This window comes from Halyomorpha halys, unplaced genomic scaffold (genome assembly GCF_000696795.3).
Source record: "Halyomorpha halys isolate HHAL.00 unplaced genomic scaffold, Hhal_1.1 Scaffold485.1, whole genome shotgun sequence".
NCBI lineage: Eukaryota > Metazoa > Arthropoda > Insecta > Hemiptera > Pentatomidae > Halyomorpha > Halyomorpha halys.
Genome location: NW_027114369.1, coordinates 524,251 through 542,264, shown reverse-complemented (window position 1 = coordinate 542,264; position 18,014 = coordinate 524,251). Strand labels below are relative to the sequence as shown.

At 31.1% G+C, this 18,014-nt stretch overlaps 1 protein-coding gene across 2 annotated transcripts in view; it reads right to left on the bottom strand.

The window, feature by feature from the left end:
- The window catches only part of LOC106683453 (serine/arginine repetitive matrix protein 1), an 89,145-nt gene that overhangs the window by 15,885 nt on the left and 55,246 nt on the right, over positions 1-18,014 (bottom strand). For both annotated transcript variants that reach the window (XM_014424939.2, XM_014424938.3), the window contains exons 4-5: positions 3,127-3,214; positions 2,321-2,400 (exon numbers count right to left, since the gene is read on the bottom strand). In XM_014424939.2, the coding sequence (XP_014280425.1) occupies positions 2,321-2,400; positions 3,127-3,214 (168 nt within the window). The remainder of the gene's footprint in view (positions 1-2,320; positions 2,401-3,126; positions 3,215-18,014) is intronic.

The window sequence follows — 18,014 nt, the reverse complement described above, 5'->3', positions numbered from 1 at the left end:
AAAAAAACAAAAAACTATTTGATGAGAAACGGTTTTCACTAACACAATGTTCCAGCAGACGCACGTAGGACGGAGCATGCGCAGAGAGCCCTAAGACTGATGAGCTAACCGCAGGGTGTTTTATTGCCTGGCCTGATGACGGAATTCATTGGAAACTTATTTTAAGAGGCAGTTTTACCATCCCACGAGGCCTGAGTGATCATCAACTTCCAGACAAATGAGCGGCCTATTATAAATGTCCGTTTCTAGAGAAATTAGTTTTAGGCTAACCCATTAAGAGTGCTCCTGGGTGAAGTGGGTTGTCGCGTGGTCTTTCCTTAGCGATATTTTATATATATCTTATGGTCCAATAATGGACCCTATTACAACCATTATCTTGTTTGCTTTCTTTAATTCCTTCCTATGATATATTCGTCTCTTGTATAAGAAAAATTATTGCGAAACAATAACATCATATATTGTCATCTTTTGTCAACATTGTCCCCATCACGACAATGGATGATTTAAGCATGTTTGGATGTACGAGTCCAATATTTAAGAAGTGTTGCAAATCACGTTCTTGCCGACTCCGTTTCAAACCAATCGGATTCTGAGTTATTGAAGGTCGAACCTCTTGCTGAGAAGTGCTTCGTGACGGTGGACCTACCTTGGATCCGTCACCCACTATTAACACCATAGATGACCTGCACGATTCGGACCATTTCAACACCTTTTAACATACACTCCTCAATTACTGTAGAAAAATCCTATTCGGTAAGACTTATTAGGATTTAGGTTCAGTTGTGATGTGGATCCTCAAATGTGATGAGGACATAATAGACATGTTTCCTGTCTCTTTCCTTAACTTAACCTTCTTATATTTTAGGAATACATCAAAGAAAACTTAATTTCTTAATCTGGATTATCTCTCTAGGAAGTTTGGTGAGTCAATTCTTTTAAATTTTTTTGAGGTTAATCACTTCCATTATTTGAATGAATTATTTATTATTTATTCATGATATTGTACAACGTTTCGGGACCACTGTCCCATATTCATGCACTATAAAAACCTATAACAATAATAAAACTAACATAACACCAATCTTCATCCTTATATATTTTAATTTATACAATAATAATCACCTCTTGATTTCATATGGGAAATCATGTCAACCATTTGTGCATCTTCACTTCTCTCTAGCACAGCCATCACTCTACATTCCTTACTACCTCTTTGGACCTTATCTCATGTCCAGTGTGCTGTTTGGTTACCTCGCTGTTTTTTATAAGTTCTGTTTTGTATTTAATATTAACTTAGTGATTTTTTATTTTTTACAAAAACCTGTTTATTTCATCACATTTTTATGTTTTTATTTTAAGTCTATTTATAATATCTGCGTAATGTGTGTTTAAGTGTTTAGTGTCTGTTTTATAGTTTACTGTGTTTTGTATGTTTTTTGTTATGTATATAGCTTCTAGATATCTTCTGTTTTTTTGTATTTTGTGCTGTATCTATTATTTTTGGGTTTTCAAAATTGAATTCGTGATTCAGTTTTATGCTGTGCCAATTTATATTTTTAGCATTTTTACAATTGGTGATATGTTGCTTAATCCTAGTTTCCAGTTTTTTAGATGTTTCACCAATATATACTTTTTCACAATTTTTACAATCTATCTTATAAATAATTCATTCAAATATGGAATTGATTAACCTCAAAAAATTTTAAAAGAATTAATTTCTTAATTGTTCTACACTTTAATACAACCAATGATCAAAACCCAGCATTGAAAAAATAAAATAGTTTTACTAAAAACTGTCCATTGTCTGATTTGAATACATTTTAAGAATAGAAATCACTCTTTTTGAAACGATGACATACACTGGAGACGACCAAGAGGAAGACCCTGTTAAATCTCAGAGATTTAACATGTATCTTTACAAAGAGAGTTAAATAGACTAGAATAGGAGGACGACTTTGGACAAGGCTGCATAGAAAAGCACTTAAGTTAATCACTATCATGATGACGTTAATTAATTTTATTATTATTTTTTAGTATATGGAACAGGATCAACTTAATAAGGCCTCAAACTATAGACCGAATAAACGTCCAAGGTCATAAAACGATTCATTATATTTTTTGAATAACTGAGTAGCTCAAAAAGTAATATTAATGCAATTTTTCTTTATGTTGCGTAAGGGTATTATAAGCAACTGCCATAACCATATAATTACTACCACCAAAAACATTAACTCAAAAAAATACATATTTAACACTATAAACCAATAACTACAAAATTATCTATAAAAATAATTCATTACAATTAGGTCGAGCTTACTACCTTTCTACTAGATTCTGAGGAGGAACGATTTGACCTGGAGTCTGGATCTTCACGTAGTCTACACCACGATCTAAAAACTCCTGAAAATGGTTTATTATATAATTATTACTATTTTATGATATGTATGTATTTTTGATTATTGTGCATTTTATTTTATTTTTCAAATTCTATATTTATGAGTCCTATACGGTAGTGTTATGTTACAGGAATTAAGGCATCCGCTCCACTTATCATAAATGACCTTTATGAAATATGGTTGTATGAAAAACTCGTATTACAATTTTTTGTGAAAGTTAGGAATTACTAATTAAGGAAAAATGTACGATCTCAAAAACTTAGTACCTTTATTAATTACGTAACTACACACAAAATGCTAAAATTTTGAATAAAAGTTAGGTCTACATACGTTTACATTATAACTATATTAAATATGTATACATTTATAATAATAAACAATTTCAACCCTCCGCTCTCACAAATAAGAACTAAAATGGAATCTAATTTTTATATTCATTCATTTGAACCTTATTGACGATAAACATTTTTTCTTTGTTGTGTTTATAGTTTTAAATTGAAAATTGAAGTATCTAAATAATAAAAAAACAAACATTTAAACAAGGGAGGATATAAATACATAATAAATCAAAAAGTTAAATAAATCCATATTATGTTGTGAGAGGACAGGAAGAAGAAAACAGAAGGTGAGGAAAAGATATAGAGGGTGGGGAAAAAAGAGAGAGAAAAAGGATGGACGGAACTCTCAATTTTCACTAATACGAATTTAAAATATATACAATACAACTTACCCTTTTATTATAATACTTGGTGGTATGAGTGAGATCAATAACAAGTCCTAGATCAGGTATTTTGTCAAGAAGTACATTTATAGTAAATCTGGAAAAAAAAGTTGAGAATAATAATTTACTAAGTATTATTTAAAATAGTAAAAATCAATAAACAACAATAATTATATTATACTCTATGCTCTATTTTTAATTCTAGGAGTCACTTGTACAGATCAATCAAAATAAAATAAGAATAAGAATAAATAAACAAATGGAAAAAAAAATCTCTCTTAAAGTATATACAAACAAAAGGATAAACAACAAAATGAACATTATCAAACCATTTGTATGAAAAAATAAATGAATAAAATAGCATAATTATAAAATAATATAATCTCTAGTGATATTTACACTCTTATATACAATTTAACAAGTTTTAGATTTTGTAACTAAAGCTTTTTGACTGCAAAAAAGTTAAATAATACTGGATTTTCTGTAGCAGGAATTTATTGTTTAATTATAGTTCTTTAAAAATTGGGGCGATAAAAATATTTACAACATAAAAAAAAATATTCAAAATTAGAATTTTAAGGAAATTTACATGTTTTAACAAAAAAGTTATAATTAATAACTTACATTTTAATTAATTATGTAATAAGAATCATCCCAATTTCATAAAATCTTCATCCTCAAATACACTTAACATTGTTTATTGTTATTCCTAGATTTTAATATTAAACGAAAACGACGGCTGAAAAAAACGTAGCTGAAATCCATAATTTATATAATCAAGCATTTCCTACAATGATTATTAGTGTGTGTGTACATATATTTTTCAATTTTGTTAAATTTCCTCAGAAACGACGCATTCGATCTTTATTAATCTTGGAATTTCAATGTAGAATTAAATGATCTTTTAATTCTAAGTTAGGTCTTATCCTTGGTGAAATAGTCAGAAAGGACAAATCATGAATTTTTAAAAAATAATGGATACATAAAAAATTATAGGAAAATTGTTCTTACATAAAGAATAATTAAAGGAGAAAAAAAGCAAAATAGATTCATCCGAGACGTTATGGCCCGATTACATTATGGCTTTGTTATCTTTTGTTAAACTGTTATATTCTTGACAGGAACAAAATTCAAATTAGTTATTTCCACCTAAAGAAGCCCTAAGATACGAATTTTTATAGTTTTATGTATTAGTTCATAATATTGGCCTTCCTTGGTCCTTAATTTTTTTTTGTTCGAAAATCGCAAAAATAGTAATAACTTCAACACAAGCCCAAAATTCTACGCTAAACTCGGGAACGTATGTAGGGTAGTAAGTGAAAGATATATACAGTTGATGTCCACGGGAACACATAAGTTGTACGGGAATGTATATTCCCTACCATAAGTTCTTTTTTAAGTTATATCAATAAAAAATTTATATTAATTTAAACTTTAATAATAAAGAAGAAGGGAATGTCGATTAAAACCTTCCTTAGGACGGGACTCCCCACAAGTAAAATTTTTTTTTCCATTTTTATAAAATAAAAAAAATATATATATACAAATTAACAATTCTTGATGAATTTAAATACATTACTTCAAAAACATGAGGAAATTCCTGACATTTTCCATATTTAAAAGAGGCATTTCTAAGAAAGGGACTCTCAACATTGGTCTAAAATATTCCTGAACACAGGAGCTGCCCGACTACGAACTGGCGACTTAACCTGATTTATGGAAAGATCAAACGCGAAGGTGCGACGATGTCGTAAGGTGTGTGTGGGTGTCGACAGGCGCCGTCTACCGTTGGGTGGCCGCGCCAGGTCCTTATGCTGGATAATTCGGGAGGGGGGCATTATTTGGCGACCAGCTAACACTATTCCATCAAACCAACATAATTAAGGTTGAGGAAAAGCTCTTCCCAAGATCAAATTAAGACAAGTAGAGTCCCTAAGAAGTAAAAATTCCCAGGACCCCTAAAAACGTTTCCAGAAAATTCAGAAAAACTATTGAAGAGTGCAATTTAAAGGGAATAAATTAAATTTATGGTTTTTAGATTTGTGAAATTATTTCATGGAAGTTTTAAGTTAAAACTTCATGGCACCGTCGGAGCCCTGCCCGGCTGCTTGCTCCGTTTACCGCTTAATGTAACGCTCGAAGTTAGATAACTCCTTATTTTCAATACCTTATAACATAGATACTAAAATAATGCCATTAATACCCAAGTATTGTACATAGGCGTCAGTACGTTATTCTACTACTTGTATGAACTCCAGGAATGATACGATACCACTTTCAAAACAAAATAACCAGTATAGAACTAATCAAAACTTCTGATTATATAACCCCCAAACGTCATGTGCTAAATGCCAGATTTAACCAGACTAACACTAGTTTCTTGTTTGCATATATTTAATACATCATTTATTCGTAGCATAACCTCTTAGGGTGCTAATAGTATTAAGAGAACGTGTTTATTAAGTTAAAACATAAGATAACCGGTTTGTGGAGATCAGAGACTAAGCTCAGTATGAATTTTTTTTTTCAGAATGAATAATTATCAAAACTAACCAAAGTCAACAAAACATTATGTGAAGGTAAGAGGTCTTAAAAATAGAATACCTAAAATTTATTTTCTTTCTCAGCTTAATATTGGAATTTTCAACGGTTTTTTTTTTTAAATATTTATTTATTGCTATTTACAACTGTACATTATAGTAAATTTAGTAAATCTGATCTTGATTAAATTGGAGTGTTACAGGCGTGTACAGAAACTACCCATTGGCAGCACCCTAATAACGTTTTACATTAGCAGGTCTCGAGGCCATCTTCTTTTCAGGTGCCTCGGAAGATTGTCAGGAATGGAAGAGGATGCAAGATTAGAAACTAGGAGAATTTTCAATGGTTAAAAAAAGTCCCCTTCTCTACGCAGAAAGTTTTCGTATTTAAATAGGTTTTATTTTGCCTAGTTTCAGAATATAACAGGTATCTTTAATGTTAAAAATATTTTTTTATGCATAATTGCTGTCTATGGTTGAAGAAGAGAAATTTTCGATTTGTGAAGACAGAAGTCATTAAATAGTTAATATTATCATTTTATACTAATTAATTCAACAACACTATCCAAATTATAGTCTCAAAACATTTATTTCATTCACATGTCCAACGTTTCGGCCAATCCGGCCATCCTCAGGGACAATCTATTACAAAAGTTTCCATTATTTGTATGATCCTACAATCAATTCATTTATTTAACATTATTATTCATAATTTACCTTACCTTAATTTACTCAGAGACATATATTTAACCCTTTTAAAAAACTCCATACAGGCCATTCTGCCCAGGTCAAAATATTTACATCTATGAACAACATTAAAATCATTAGGTAACCTTATTTTTTGTTAATCAGTATCTCTCATATTTGTTTAATTACCTAATATGTCAAAAATACAATAAACACCTAATAAGTCAAAAACATAAAAACCAGTCAAATTATTTCACTTTTACCACAATTTATACACTATATATTATAACCTCACTTGTAACCTACCTTTACTCAGTTCAGGCATTTAAAAATTTATTTATCATAATTACATTTTTGTCACTTTTTCTCTTTATTACATTAGTAAAATTCCTATCAAGGCTAACTGTAATTATCCATATATAAATTATCCTATATTATTTATAAGTTAATCTTACTTAATATTTCTGCATAATGTTGATTTAAATTCCTCGTATCTGTTTTGAAGTTTACTGTGTAATCAATATTTTCAGATATGTAAATGGCTTCCAGTATTTTCCTTTTGTATGTATTATTCTCTTTATGTAAAATAAGTGTATTATCAAAATCAAAATTATGTTGGTTTTTGGTTGATATTAATTATGATTTATAAAATTTCAAAAAAATTAAGTTATAAACAATCAAATAAAAAATACAAATCCTCATAGGAGTTATTAAAATAAAAGTAAAATCGTTCGAAAGTACATAAATAAAAATAATCATTTATATTGCATGATAATCAACAATTTTAAAATATTGATTTCTCCTTTTTCTTTTTTTTTCTACTCTATAGTTTACTATGAATTATCATAAAATTACATCTACAACTTTCGCTCACTCATGGGGGGAAAATATATTTTCTGGATGAGCGCATGTTTGGAAAATTAATGCTATACCTCAGTACTTGATTTTTTTAATATTTTTTTTTCGAAATGAGCAGCCTGAAAAACATAAACATCGAAAACGGTAATAAAATAATTTTATCCAGCTACATCTGTCACATGGCCAATAGTGCGCTGACAAGCAGGAGGTCACGTAAGCTCAAAGCAAGGATAACTATTTTGGTCATCTAGTTATTATAACAGGATACATAAGTGGCATAAAAATAGAAAAAATCCTTAGTAAAAATATTTAATTTTTGAAAACCTAGATGACCTCAGGATGATAAAATTAATTGAGGAACTACTACAAGCATGGCATACTTGAGAGACAGTATGGTCACCAAGGAGTTACAACACTCTAATTCTTTCAGTATAACTACTAGAATTGGGCAAAAATCAATTGCAATTACAATTACTTTCCAATTGCTGAAATTTGTAACTAAGAAATGAAATTATAATTTTGATAAGTATTTTCAACAACTTGATGAACCACTGTTTGTAATAACGGTTCGAAATTACAACTACTAGTTGAATGATAGTAATCGCAATTACTGTAATCAGTGATTGCAATTACATTTTGCATAACACTGATGGCTGATGGGAAAAATAATTAAAATCGTTTATTAGATGATTAAAAACATCGAAGGGTTTTAATGAAATGTCTGTTAGCCAAACCTTTTTATTCAGATCTCACAATTTTATTGCCACAAGTTATAATGTCATATAAATTTTATTTTATATTTATATTCGTTTTTAACATACTATATTATTAAACAATTTATGAAAACTTTTAATATGTGTATAAGAACTTTTTTATGACGATGTAGAAAATTCAACTGTTTAAATCAGCTCTCCTTCCATAGTGTTGACAAAATGTAATAATTATTTATATATATTTTTTTACAATAATTGCTTTTCTTATTCCCTCTTCTATTTGGTATTTGGTAACTAGAAATCTTCTATAATTACATAAAATATTTTCATGTCAAATCTCAAACATTAATGTAACCTAGAAATCAGTCCATACACCTCTACGTCTAATTGGTATGACTGATTATATTCCAAAAAATTAAGATAATTATAATTCCAATAATTTTAATAATCCAAGATCAAAAATAAATAGGGTGACCGAATCGATGGACAATGCTCTTGATATTTATATGTAGTATAAACATACATAATACAAATAAAATTATTAAAAAAATATTTTAGATTGTATATCAGGTTAGGCTGAAAAGGAGAGTGATGCTACCTCAATAGTTAGAAACAATCTAATCTAGGTTTGAACAAATGTGGTAAGTAATGTAATGTAAGAGGTATTTAAAAAAAACTAAAGATAATTAATTAATAAACAAAGAATTTGTTTGGGTGGCCATTGATACGCAATAAGACCAAACAACAATTGATATAAATATTACGATTTTGCAATTATATTCCTAATAATGGAATTGATGTGATAAAAGTTTTGAAAAGTCATACAAAATAATTAATCAATTAGAAAAAACCAAAAGGAATTAAGTTCCAAAAATAAAGACTTTACCAAATATTCTTCGAAACGTATTTGCAGGAATTGGATACAGTGCGACTAGCTTTTTATACCACACAGAGTAACTACACCATTTGTAGAAATCGATATATCAGCAATACATACAGACCATATATAAAAACAACCTTAAAGCTTTCTACACATGAATATATATATACAGATGGCCTAGGAAAAATACGCTTGCATATAAAACAAGAGTAGAGAGTAGGAACGAAGGACATGTGACATAGATGGGAACAAGGCAGTGAGACAGACTCGTAAAACGAACTGACACAAGCAGTCAACAACCTTAGGCCAACAACGGCAATTCAATACGACAAAGAGAAAATATTCCGGCGATCCCAACAAGATCTCACTCTAAGCATTCAAGTGTTTTTGTCGAGAAAAAAAAAGCTAGTTTACAAACAAGTTGGTAATCTATTAGATCTATTTCAGTATAGAACGAGACCGTTCAAATGTAACATTCAGTCTTTATCGTTATCTGAAATAGGCTCCAGCGAGTTTAAAAAAAAAAACATTTAACTGAAAAATCTATCTACTGTCATTTAAAAAACCAATCAACAGTCAATTTATGATATGAAATTTGCATATGTGAAAAATGCGAAAAATATTAACATTTGTATTAAACGACACAACAGAATTCGATATTGAACATGAACAAGATTGGAAATAAATACAAGTAATATTTTAAAACATTTACATATTTTTTTAATATGACTTATTTTTTTTAAGAGGTAGATGGGTGGAAGATCTAACCATTCATTTAAATTTTTATTTCATTTTCCGAACGGATCACAAAAAGTAAAAGAATAATCAGCCGTCAAGTGGCAAGGCCGTAACGGGAGAGTCCATATGGGCCAGTGGTCCGCGGCCCACAGCTATGCCGCGAGAACCTTATGGGAGGACCGTACACATTTTACCAGGAATCATAGTTAAAACTGATTAGTATTACTTTTAGTGATAGCTGAAAGTTTGATGATTAAATTTATCAAACATTTTTGTGAGTGAAAACGGGGACCCAAGAAAATATTTTGATGACCCAGGAATGTAATGGAAAGACTACAAAGTGGGAGAGAAAAGAGGAAAAAACTGGGATGCCATGATAGTGCTGGCTCAGGATCGAGAGGCTTGGTTTGCTTGGACAGGGGCACCTCCACGCTGAAAGGCACTAAGGAGGAAGAGAAAGAAGAAGATATCTTTGCCTGTACCTGAAAATAAACAAAAAGAGCATAAAAATTAATCTAAGAATAAACTGGTTTTGCTTTTCCATTGTGAGCAGTGATCAAAATAGATACATTTTTTAACTTAAAATCGAAGTTAGAACCTCAATTAGAGGGAACACTTCAAATATTTAAAAATTAAATTAAAATCTGTACCGGTACAACCCATGAAGATTAAGAGGTGCAGTGCCTTGTAAAGAAGTACGGTTAATAGACCAACGGTTGTGCAAGGTGATTTGGTCAAATCTACCGCCTGATTTTTAACCAATTAAAGGTACCCATTTTATGAGCCTGAGTGGACCCCGGAGTGCTTTCGAACCCATAGAGCTGACTACAATGAAACAGAATAAATAATTATTTTTCGTAGCTGGATTCGAACCCGGGTCCGTTGGGTTTAGTACCACAGTACCTGTTAACGCCATAATATAATTACGTTGTAAATAATTGTAAATAGTATTTTTTGTATTTATTTTTATAGTTTTAGTTATATAGTTTTATTAGTATTTAATTTAGTTATATTTATTTGTATTGTTTTATTTAGATTTAGTTATTTGAAAAGAAAAATGTGTAATTATATTTGTTTGTAATAATCAGTAATAGAGACAGTTGCTAGGGCTGATCATTGTTGCTAAGAGGCGTCACCCTAGCAACGGACCGACCATCTTAGTTTTTTAGAGCAGCTCCGGCTAATTAGTGGCCCTGATAGCGTCCTCAGCAGCCCTGTCTGCGTTTGGTTGATAATAGTTTGGACATTTGTTGAGTGTTTCGGTCGTCACTACAGTTCGAAACCAGACCTTTTCTACGTTTCTGGCCTTTGAGTGCAATATGAGTTGTTGCTAATCAATCGGCTCGTATAATTAATAAAAACAACTAGACCCTGTCTGCCCTCAATGAGTGCCAGTGTAGCCATATAAGTTTTTGGGACATTGACTGTTTGTAAGCCATGGCACCAACTTTGGACCAGTTTGAGAGTTGCAGTGGAGTATTTAGCAATGGAGCTTCTACCTGCACATCTCGACAAGCAAAATATCTTCCTCTGACCTATCGGAGTGGATTAACCTTTTGACCTAGTGGATTCACCGTCGACCAGTACTTATTTTACATATTATTTGTTTATTTTATTTTAATTTTCATAATTTCATAACTTATCTGACAATTTTATTTTTATCTGAAAGGCCTTTTTATTTTTGCTTGTATCTTAAGTTTTTAGTTTTGTTTTTTACCATGTTTAAATTGAACCAAATAAATGTTTAATCCGAGCCAGTTTGTTTTTTGTTCATTTTTAAAGCCTTCCCACAAAAAGACATAGTCGATTTGAGGTGGCTTTAACAGTACCTAATCAATGAGCTAACTACTCCCATGCCCTTCAAATAGGTTTCAAAATATATGGTTTACATTAAAATAAAAGAAGACAGCTAAACAAGGATTTTTTTTTTTAATTTTTAAACATACCAATGGCGTTTTATTATAGAAATATTAAAGCATTATACAACAAAATTCATATAGTATGGAGTATATAATTTAGTTCCCGTCATATGAGCGGAGATGTACGTTCAGAAATCTCTATTGAAGTCTACTTTTGAAATGGAAAAGCATAATCCTACTCGAGACTCGTATCCTACACGAAACTAATCTTGTATAGAAGGTTATTGAAGAGTGCTAGCTGCCTAGAGCGGTGATATCCTCTAGCGATCTCAATAGAACTTGGCAAGATGGAATGATAAGGCAGAAGGAGTGGACGACATATATTGAAAACCTGCCAAAGGTGTAATATATGCTATGGCACACACAGCAAGCCCTTTCAAAAGAGAACATTGCTCGACAAATCCCAGCTTCCGCCGGGCTCTCTGTGCAAAGAGCTCATACCGTACCGTCACCTTATTCAGTGCTTTTTATTAAACTTCCAGTAATATTCACATCTTACTTTAGATTAATATAAAGCTATCGATTTCCTTCTGCCTCTACTGTAACAGGCTCAAGGTCTCAAAATATTGTTAAAATATTTTTTTTTTTAATATTTATTTATTGATATTTACAACTGTATAAAAAAATACAACCAGTAAATTTGATCATAATGACATAATGATATGATACAGGATGTAGAGAAACTACCCAGTAGTAGAACTCTAAAAACAGTTTACAATATAAGGTCACGAGGCCATCTTCTTTTCAGGCGCCTCGGAGGATTGCCAGGAATGGAAGAGGAAGCAAGGTTAGAAACGAGTGGGTTTGCGTGGTTAGGGAGTTTATTTAAAGATATCAAATTAATAAAGCCACGAATTGATGACCGGCCTGCTCAAGTAGATGCGGAATGTTATAAAATATATAAATTAAAAAAATTAAATTATTTCCAAGGAGCTAACATTGCAAAGCCAACTGAATTATGGTTGCAGTTAAGATATCAGCTTTATTCTAATTTCGATAAAAGTCAACTAATCAGTTTGTACTTTTAATTAGTGATGCCAAGCCCAAGATCGCAAAATTCATAGATATACCACTATAGAATTATTGATATAAAATATTATGAAACATCAACAAGTTTTAATAATAATTCTAAATTAATTCATCATAATTTTTCCCGCTGATATTAATACTTAATTTAAACTTGTATTTTATTTATTATAACTATTTAAACTAGTGAAAAATAGTTAGGTTAGTAAAGTTTAAATTAAAACAGATGTATTTTTAAGTGAAGTCACATTACCCTCAAAAATATTAATTTTCTTCTATCACAACAAAGTAAAACAATTACAATGTAATTTTTATTATGAAACCGCTCCCTTAATTTCGAAACCTCATATTTACAATTTTCATTTTAAGTTATGAGTCAATTTGTAAGTTGGGCGAATTTATTATCTTTTTGTTGGTGTAAAAAAAAAAAGAAAAAAGTGCTTTCAGAAAGCTCCAGTCAAAGCTTTTTTAATAATTAACTAACTACACTCGAAAATTTACTGTAGATGGAAAAGGTAGAATTAGTTTTTTAATTAAACTCACGACAATTATCCTTTGCGTAAATGAGGATTATTACCCACACACCTACATCTGGGCATTGAACAGACGTACATGTTCTAACAGAGAGTTTCATTATCGAGTTAATAACAAAAAAGAACTATCGTTACTCCAAGGCTTTTCCGTCAGAGTGAAAGAAATTCGAGAGTTCTCTCCACTTCTTCCAAGGAAAAAAGAAGGACCCACTCCGTGGAGGAGAAACAATAATGTTAGTAGTAAGAAGACTATATATCTGAGCAGGATGGAGCGAGGTTTTTTGGTGGCTTGGGTCAGAAGGTTGTAGGTTCCATTCTCACCTAGACCAGTCAATATTTATTTCGCGGCGGACCCGAGAATAAAAAAGGTTAGGAGACTAAATAATAGGTACTTTACCAATCTAAACCACAGTTTAATACTTTTAGCTGTAACATTCTCTAAAATATTCCATATGGATATAAATTAAAGAGGTTGAAGGTTGCAGCGGAATACTCACATCCACCACTCCTGGGCAATAGCCTGGGGAAAAATTGTAATTATAGAAATTGTATTAACCAACTTAATCTGGTAAGTAAATGGAGAGGTTAAATGTCCAATAGGTTTTTTTGTAGGAAGCGTAACAATTATTAGTAATTTGAAGTAAATCCATACTCTTCACTTCAAATTATCTTAGACAGTTGCTCTCCAAATTAAACGTGTTTGAAATAAGTTACCATTTATTCACTTACTCTACTAACTTTAGGTACTTGAGCTAATAAAATCATAACTATTCAGCATAGTTGAAGTCAAGTAAAGGAATCTTCTGCCTGGAGGGACAGGCTAACAAAGATATTCAGGTTAAGCAGGACTGCCAAGCAGGCCCTGGGCGGTACCAAAGTGAATATCAACCCAGACGAAAGGAGGCGGCTGACTGACACCAGGGAGCAGATAGTAGAGAGTTGACACAACTATTATAATCCGGAGGAGAAGAAAGGTGAGGCGCCGCGGATAATTACCAAGCGAGAGGGACTGTTAATTGTCTTGGGAGCGGAGCAGTCAGTTATTTAACACCTTGATTGTTTCAAATACCACACCTCTTCTAATATACTGCCTTCTCCTCAGCCCTATATGGTCAACTCTCTTCTAACTACCGACTATCAACTTCGACGCTAGATCTTCTTTTCTCACTCTCTCGCCTAATTAATTTAATTCCCTAGCATTCGGTAATCAAATATATCGTCACGATATGCTTAGTATCGAAACGGAGTATCCTCAGCCAAGATACTGACCCACAAAAAAAAAAATTATACATATTTATAAATATACAAGATATAAAATTCAGGAATCATATAGGTTATATCGTCAAATATCGGTTATACCGATTGAGGACGAGAAAACAAAGCTGAATCTGATCCAGTAGTCCGTGACTTCAAGTTTTTTAGTACACGATTAGAGAATTATGTTTTATATCTGAGACAAGGAAAAATGACAATGAAACTAATAAATAGTTGGTTAAAAGCTCAGCGCAGACAAGAATAGTTTACTATTCACAAATTCATCCGTTTTTCGCTTCATTACAAATCTTTGGCTCTTGGTATAAAGCAAGCCATTGGCAGCTGTTAGAGGAAGACACCCCTAACACATTTTGAATGGGACCTCAAGATGCTGCCATCTATTGGCAAACACTGCTTCACAGTAGCACTTCTGTACTCAATGGGTCTAATCAGGTCAACAGAGAGTGAACAAAGTATGATGGATATTATTAATTAATTAAATACTAATTAATTTTAATACTAACCTAACTAAACCACTTTGAATTCCTATTTGGCCAAAACCCACAAATAAACAGTTTCTGCATAAACCATTCAAGAATAGAGATAAATATTCTCACCTTTCACCATGATTAATTTATTATTTGACCATTATAAATACAGTCCATTCCATACATACCATCTTACCAGCAAATTATAATTAATTCGAGTAATATCACTCAACATTATACCCCGGGGAATTTCCGATTTGAATAGCAACTAATTTATATCCAGCATCTTTAACCGAATTGCATTCTATCTTTGTTTCTAAATGAAAAAGTGAAACTATTTGTGTTTAAATTTGACATGACTTTGACCTATATACCAAGATACACAAAATCTGATTCTGAATAGAAATTTGACGTAGAACAACTTAGTAATTTCAAAATTATTTATTAACTCTAAATTTAGGGTAAAAAAAATATATTTTTTTATTTAATTATTAAATATATTTTTTAAATAGAGGCTTTTGAATCACTATTAAAAATATTTTTGTAAAGTTTTACTTCATAAATATCATCAATCAGATTTGAACCAATCTGAAAAAATTCCATTTCTCTTTGAACTAATGTATAAATTTCCAACAACTAGTTTGGATCTAGCTAAAATTTTAATCTCAATAGTAACAATTTGGAATAAAAAAAAAAAATATAACATATAAACAGTTTCATGGCGAATAAACCAGAGTTGAGATGTTTGTTAAATGAATAAAAAAAAATCACAGTTAGGGCGTGGGTTCACTTGAATACATTTCGTTCACCCGCCTGAGGGACAGCTGATTTATCAATTGAATTATTGAAATGTACAGTGGAAAGACCAAGAATAATTTTGAACTAATACATTTTCTATTCAATAGTTGAATGCATGAATGATAATTTCCTGAGGGTAAGAAACATACGAATGCATGACACACAGGAAATGTATTATTTATAGAATAAAATATAAATGGTTTTTAACCAAAAATACAATAATAAAATTAAGTTTGTACAATTCCTCTCCTAGCCTATCAAAAATTTAATTTAATTGGTGATTCTGGAAATATATGTCACCCATGATATATACTACTGCCTTTCATATATCATTATCAATTTCATATCGCCTTTTCCAAATAACTTAGGAGTCATCGTTCAATTTCCAATACAATTTTGTAACAACATTCTTATCTAATATACCTAGCTAATTGCAGTAATCCATAGGAAGTAGGAACCTTGAGTATCATATAAATTAAAAGCTTTCCATTTTTGCTTTGGCGAATTTAGAAGACGGAAAATGAATTAGAAAAATAAGCCCATCTAGCAAGTAACTCTGGTCGTATGGTTTTCGAATTGTGACAGCAAACCAAACACACCAGCATAGAATGCCCTATAAACAACCAAACGGTTGTGATGCATGGATGCGTGTGAAAATACGCACTGTTTTTTGTAAGTACGGATTAATTGTACTATACTATAATCGAAAGGCTAATACATGGTTATATATTCGTATTTTCATAAAAACAAAAATGAATAATGCAGCAAACATCAAAATATAATTGTAAATAAAAATGCATTTAAGTAATTTAAGTAAGTAAGTATAAATTACCAAATAAACTAAATAATAATAATGTGGTTACATATTTCCTTTGTTACATATATTTTCTTTCTCTCAATTTTATTTTTCGTTACATAATTTTAATTTTTAAATTATTAATAAACTAGTACATTCATAATTCTTTGCATTATATAACTTCATTTTTATTTTATTTCCTTAATTATGTTATTTTACCTACTCATTCAATTAACTATGTATACATTTTATTTTCCACATCTTTCATGACTTTATCTTATTAATTCCATTCTGTACAATTATTCTTATTTTTATTTTTTATTTTCTGTATGGATTGGCTGTTAAATGAATAAATATATCCTTTTATTACCACGTTAAAACAATATAACTTATAAAATGGTTGAGAGTCTGTTACTAAGTCTGATAAATGGAGAATGCCATGAAACAGACCAGCTGAACTCGTCACAATTTTGTTTGTTTTAGTATTATTTTGAATGTTTTTATAACTCATAAAGCAATGTATAACAATAATAATAATGTAATGACAGTTGTCAATTATCTCCTCTTCCTCACAAGTCAGAAGATCAACAAGACACTCAGTAGCCAAACTTTCGCACAACTTCCACTTTTCACTCAATTTAGGCAAATTATAATAAATTACTCTACTAAAAACTTAAAAGTAGACAATAACATGAAGTTTTGGAAGGAAAGATTATAAAACATATTGCTCAAAAATTCCGCTAGGTGCTCTTATGGATTTAAGATTTAACATGACCTTAAATAGGGCTGTTCACATTCCTATACTTATAACATTTAAGATGGTAAAACATCATGAATACCCCACATGAGATAAATGCTCCCTCCCACCTCCCAGAGGATAAAACAGTAGAACACTTCTGCCGGGTTAAACCTCAACGGACCGTGAAATTCTTAAGGTAGATTTAAACAAAACGATCTCTAATTACGTAGATCTAACATATAATTTATGGATTTGATAATATCTATCATCTATTACTTTGGGGCCCCCCGTAGATATCGCCATCAACGGGATTGCACCTTCCATTCAACAGCTTTCTAAACATTTCTTCGACTAACTAGGATAGAAAAATATGTCGAAATTTATTAACAAGAGAAGGGTTATAAATCAGGAAATTCGTCGGATATCTCATACATAAAAGGAGGCGGATTCCTTTAGATAACTATGTAATGCGGTATAATGGGGTCGACTCTGTGAGCAGGTGGGGAGCAGTATTCGGCTCACGTAGTAGCGGCACCTTTGCCTCCTAATCACTCGCTGTGAGATAAAGTAATTTCTATCCGAACATTACGGCCACCTTTTTACCAAAGAGCCCCCTATCTAACCTCCATTAATTACAGTCCTCGCCGAAATAGGCCGATTAGACGATTTATAGTTTCCGCCAAAAACAGGGACCAAGTCCTCTCAGTTCGTATCAATTTATATGTTGATGAGTGTCTAGTTAGGCACACAGTTAATGTCTAACAGTCTGTTAAAAAAAAAAATCAATTTCCAAGTTGTCAACGAATCACAAGAAGACTAATCGAAATATCTGGAGGGAACAAAGCTAGAGTAGAGGTATTCATGATTTTTAGTTTAACAAGTCAAAGCGTGTTAAATGGAAAAATTTATGTTAAATGGAGAAATATTT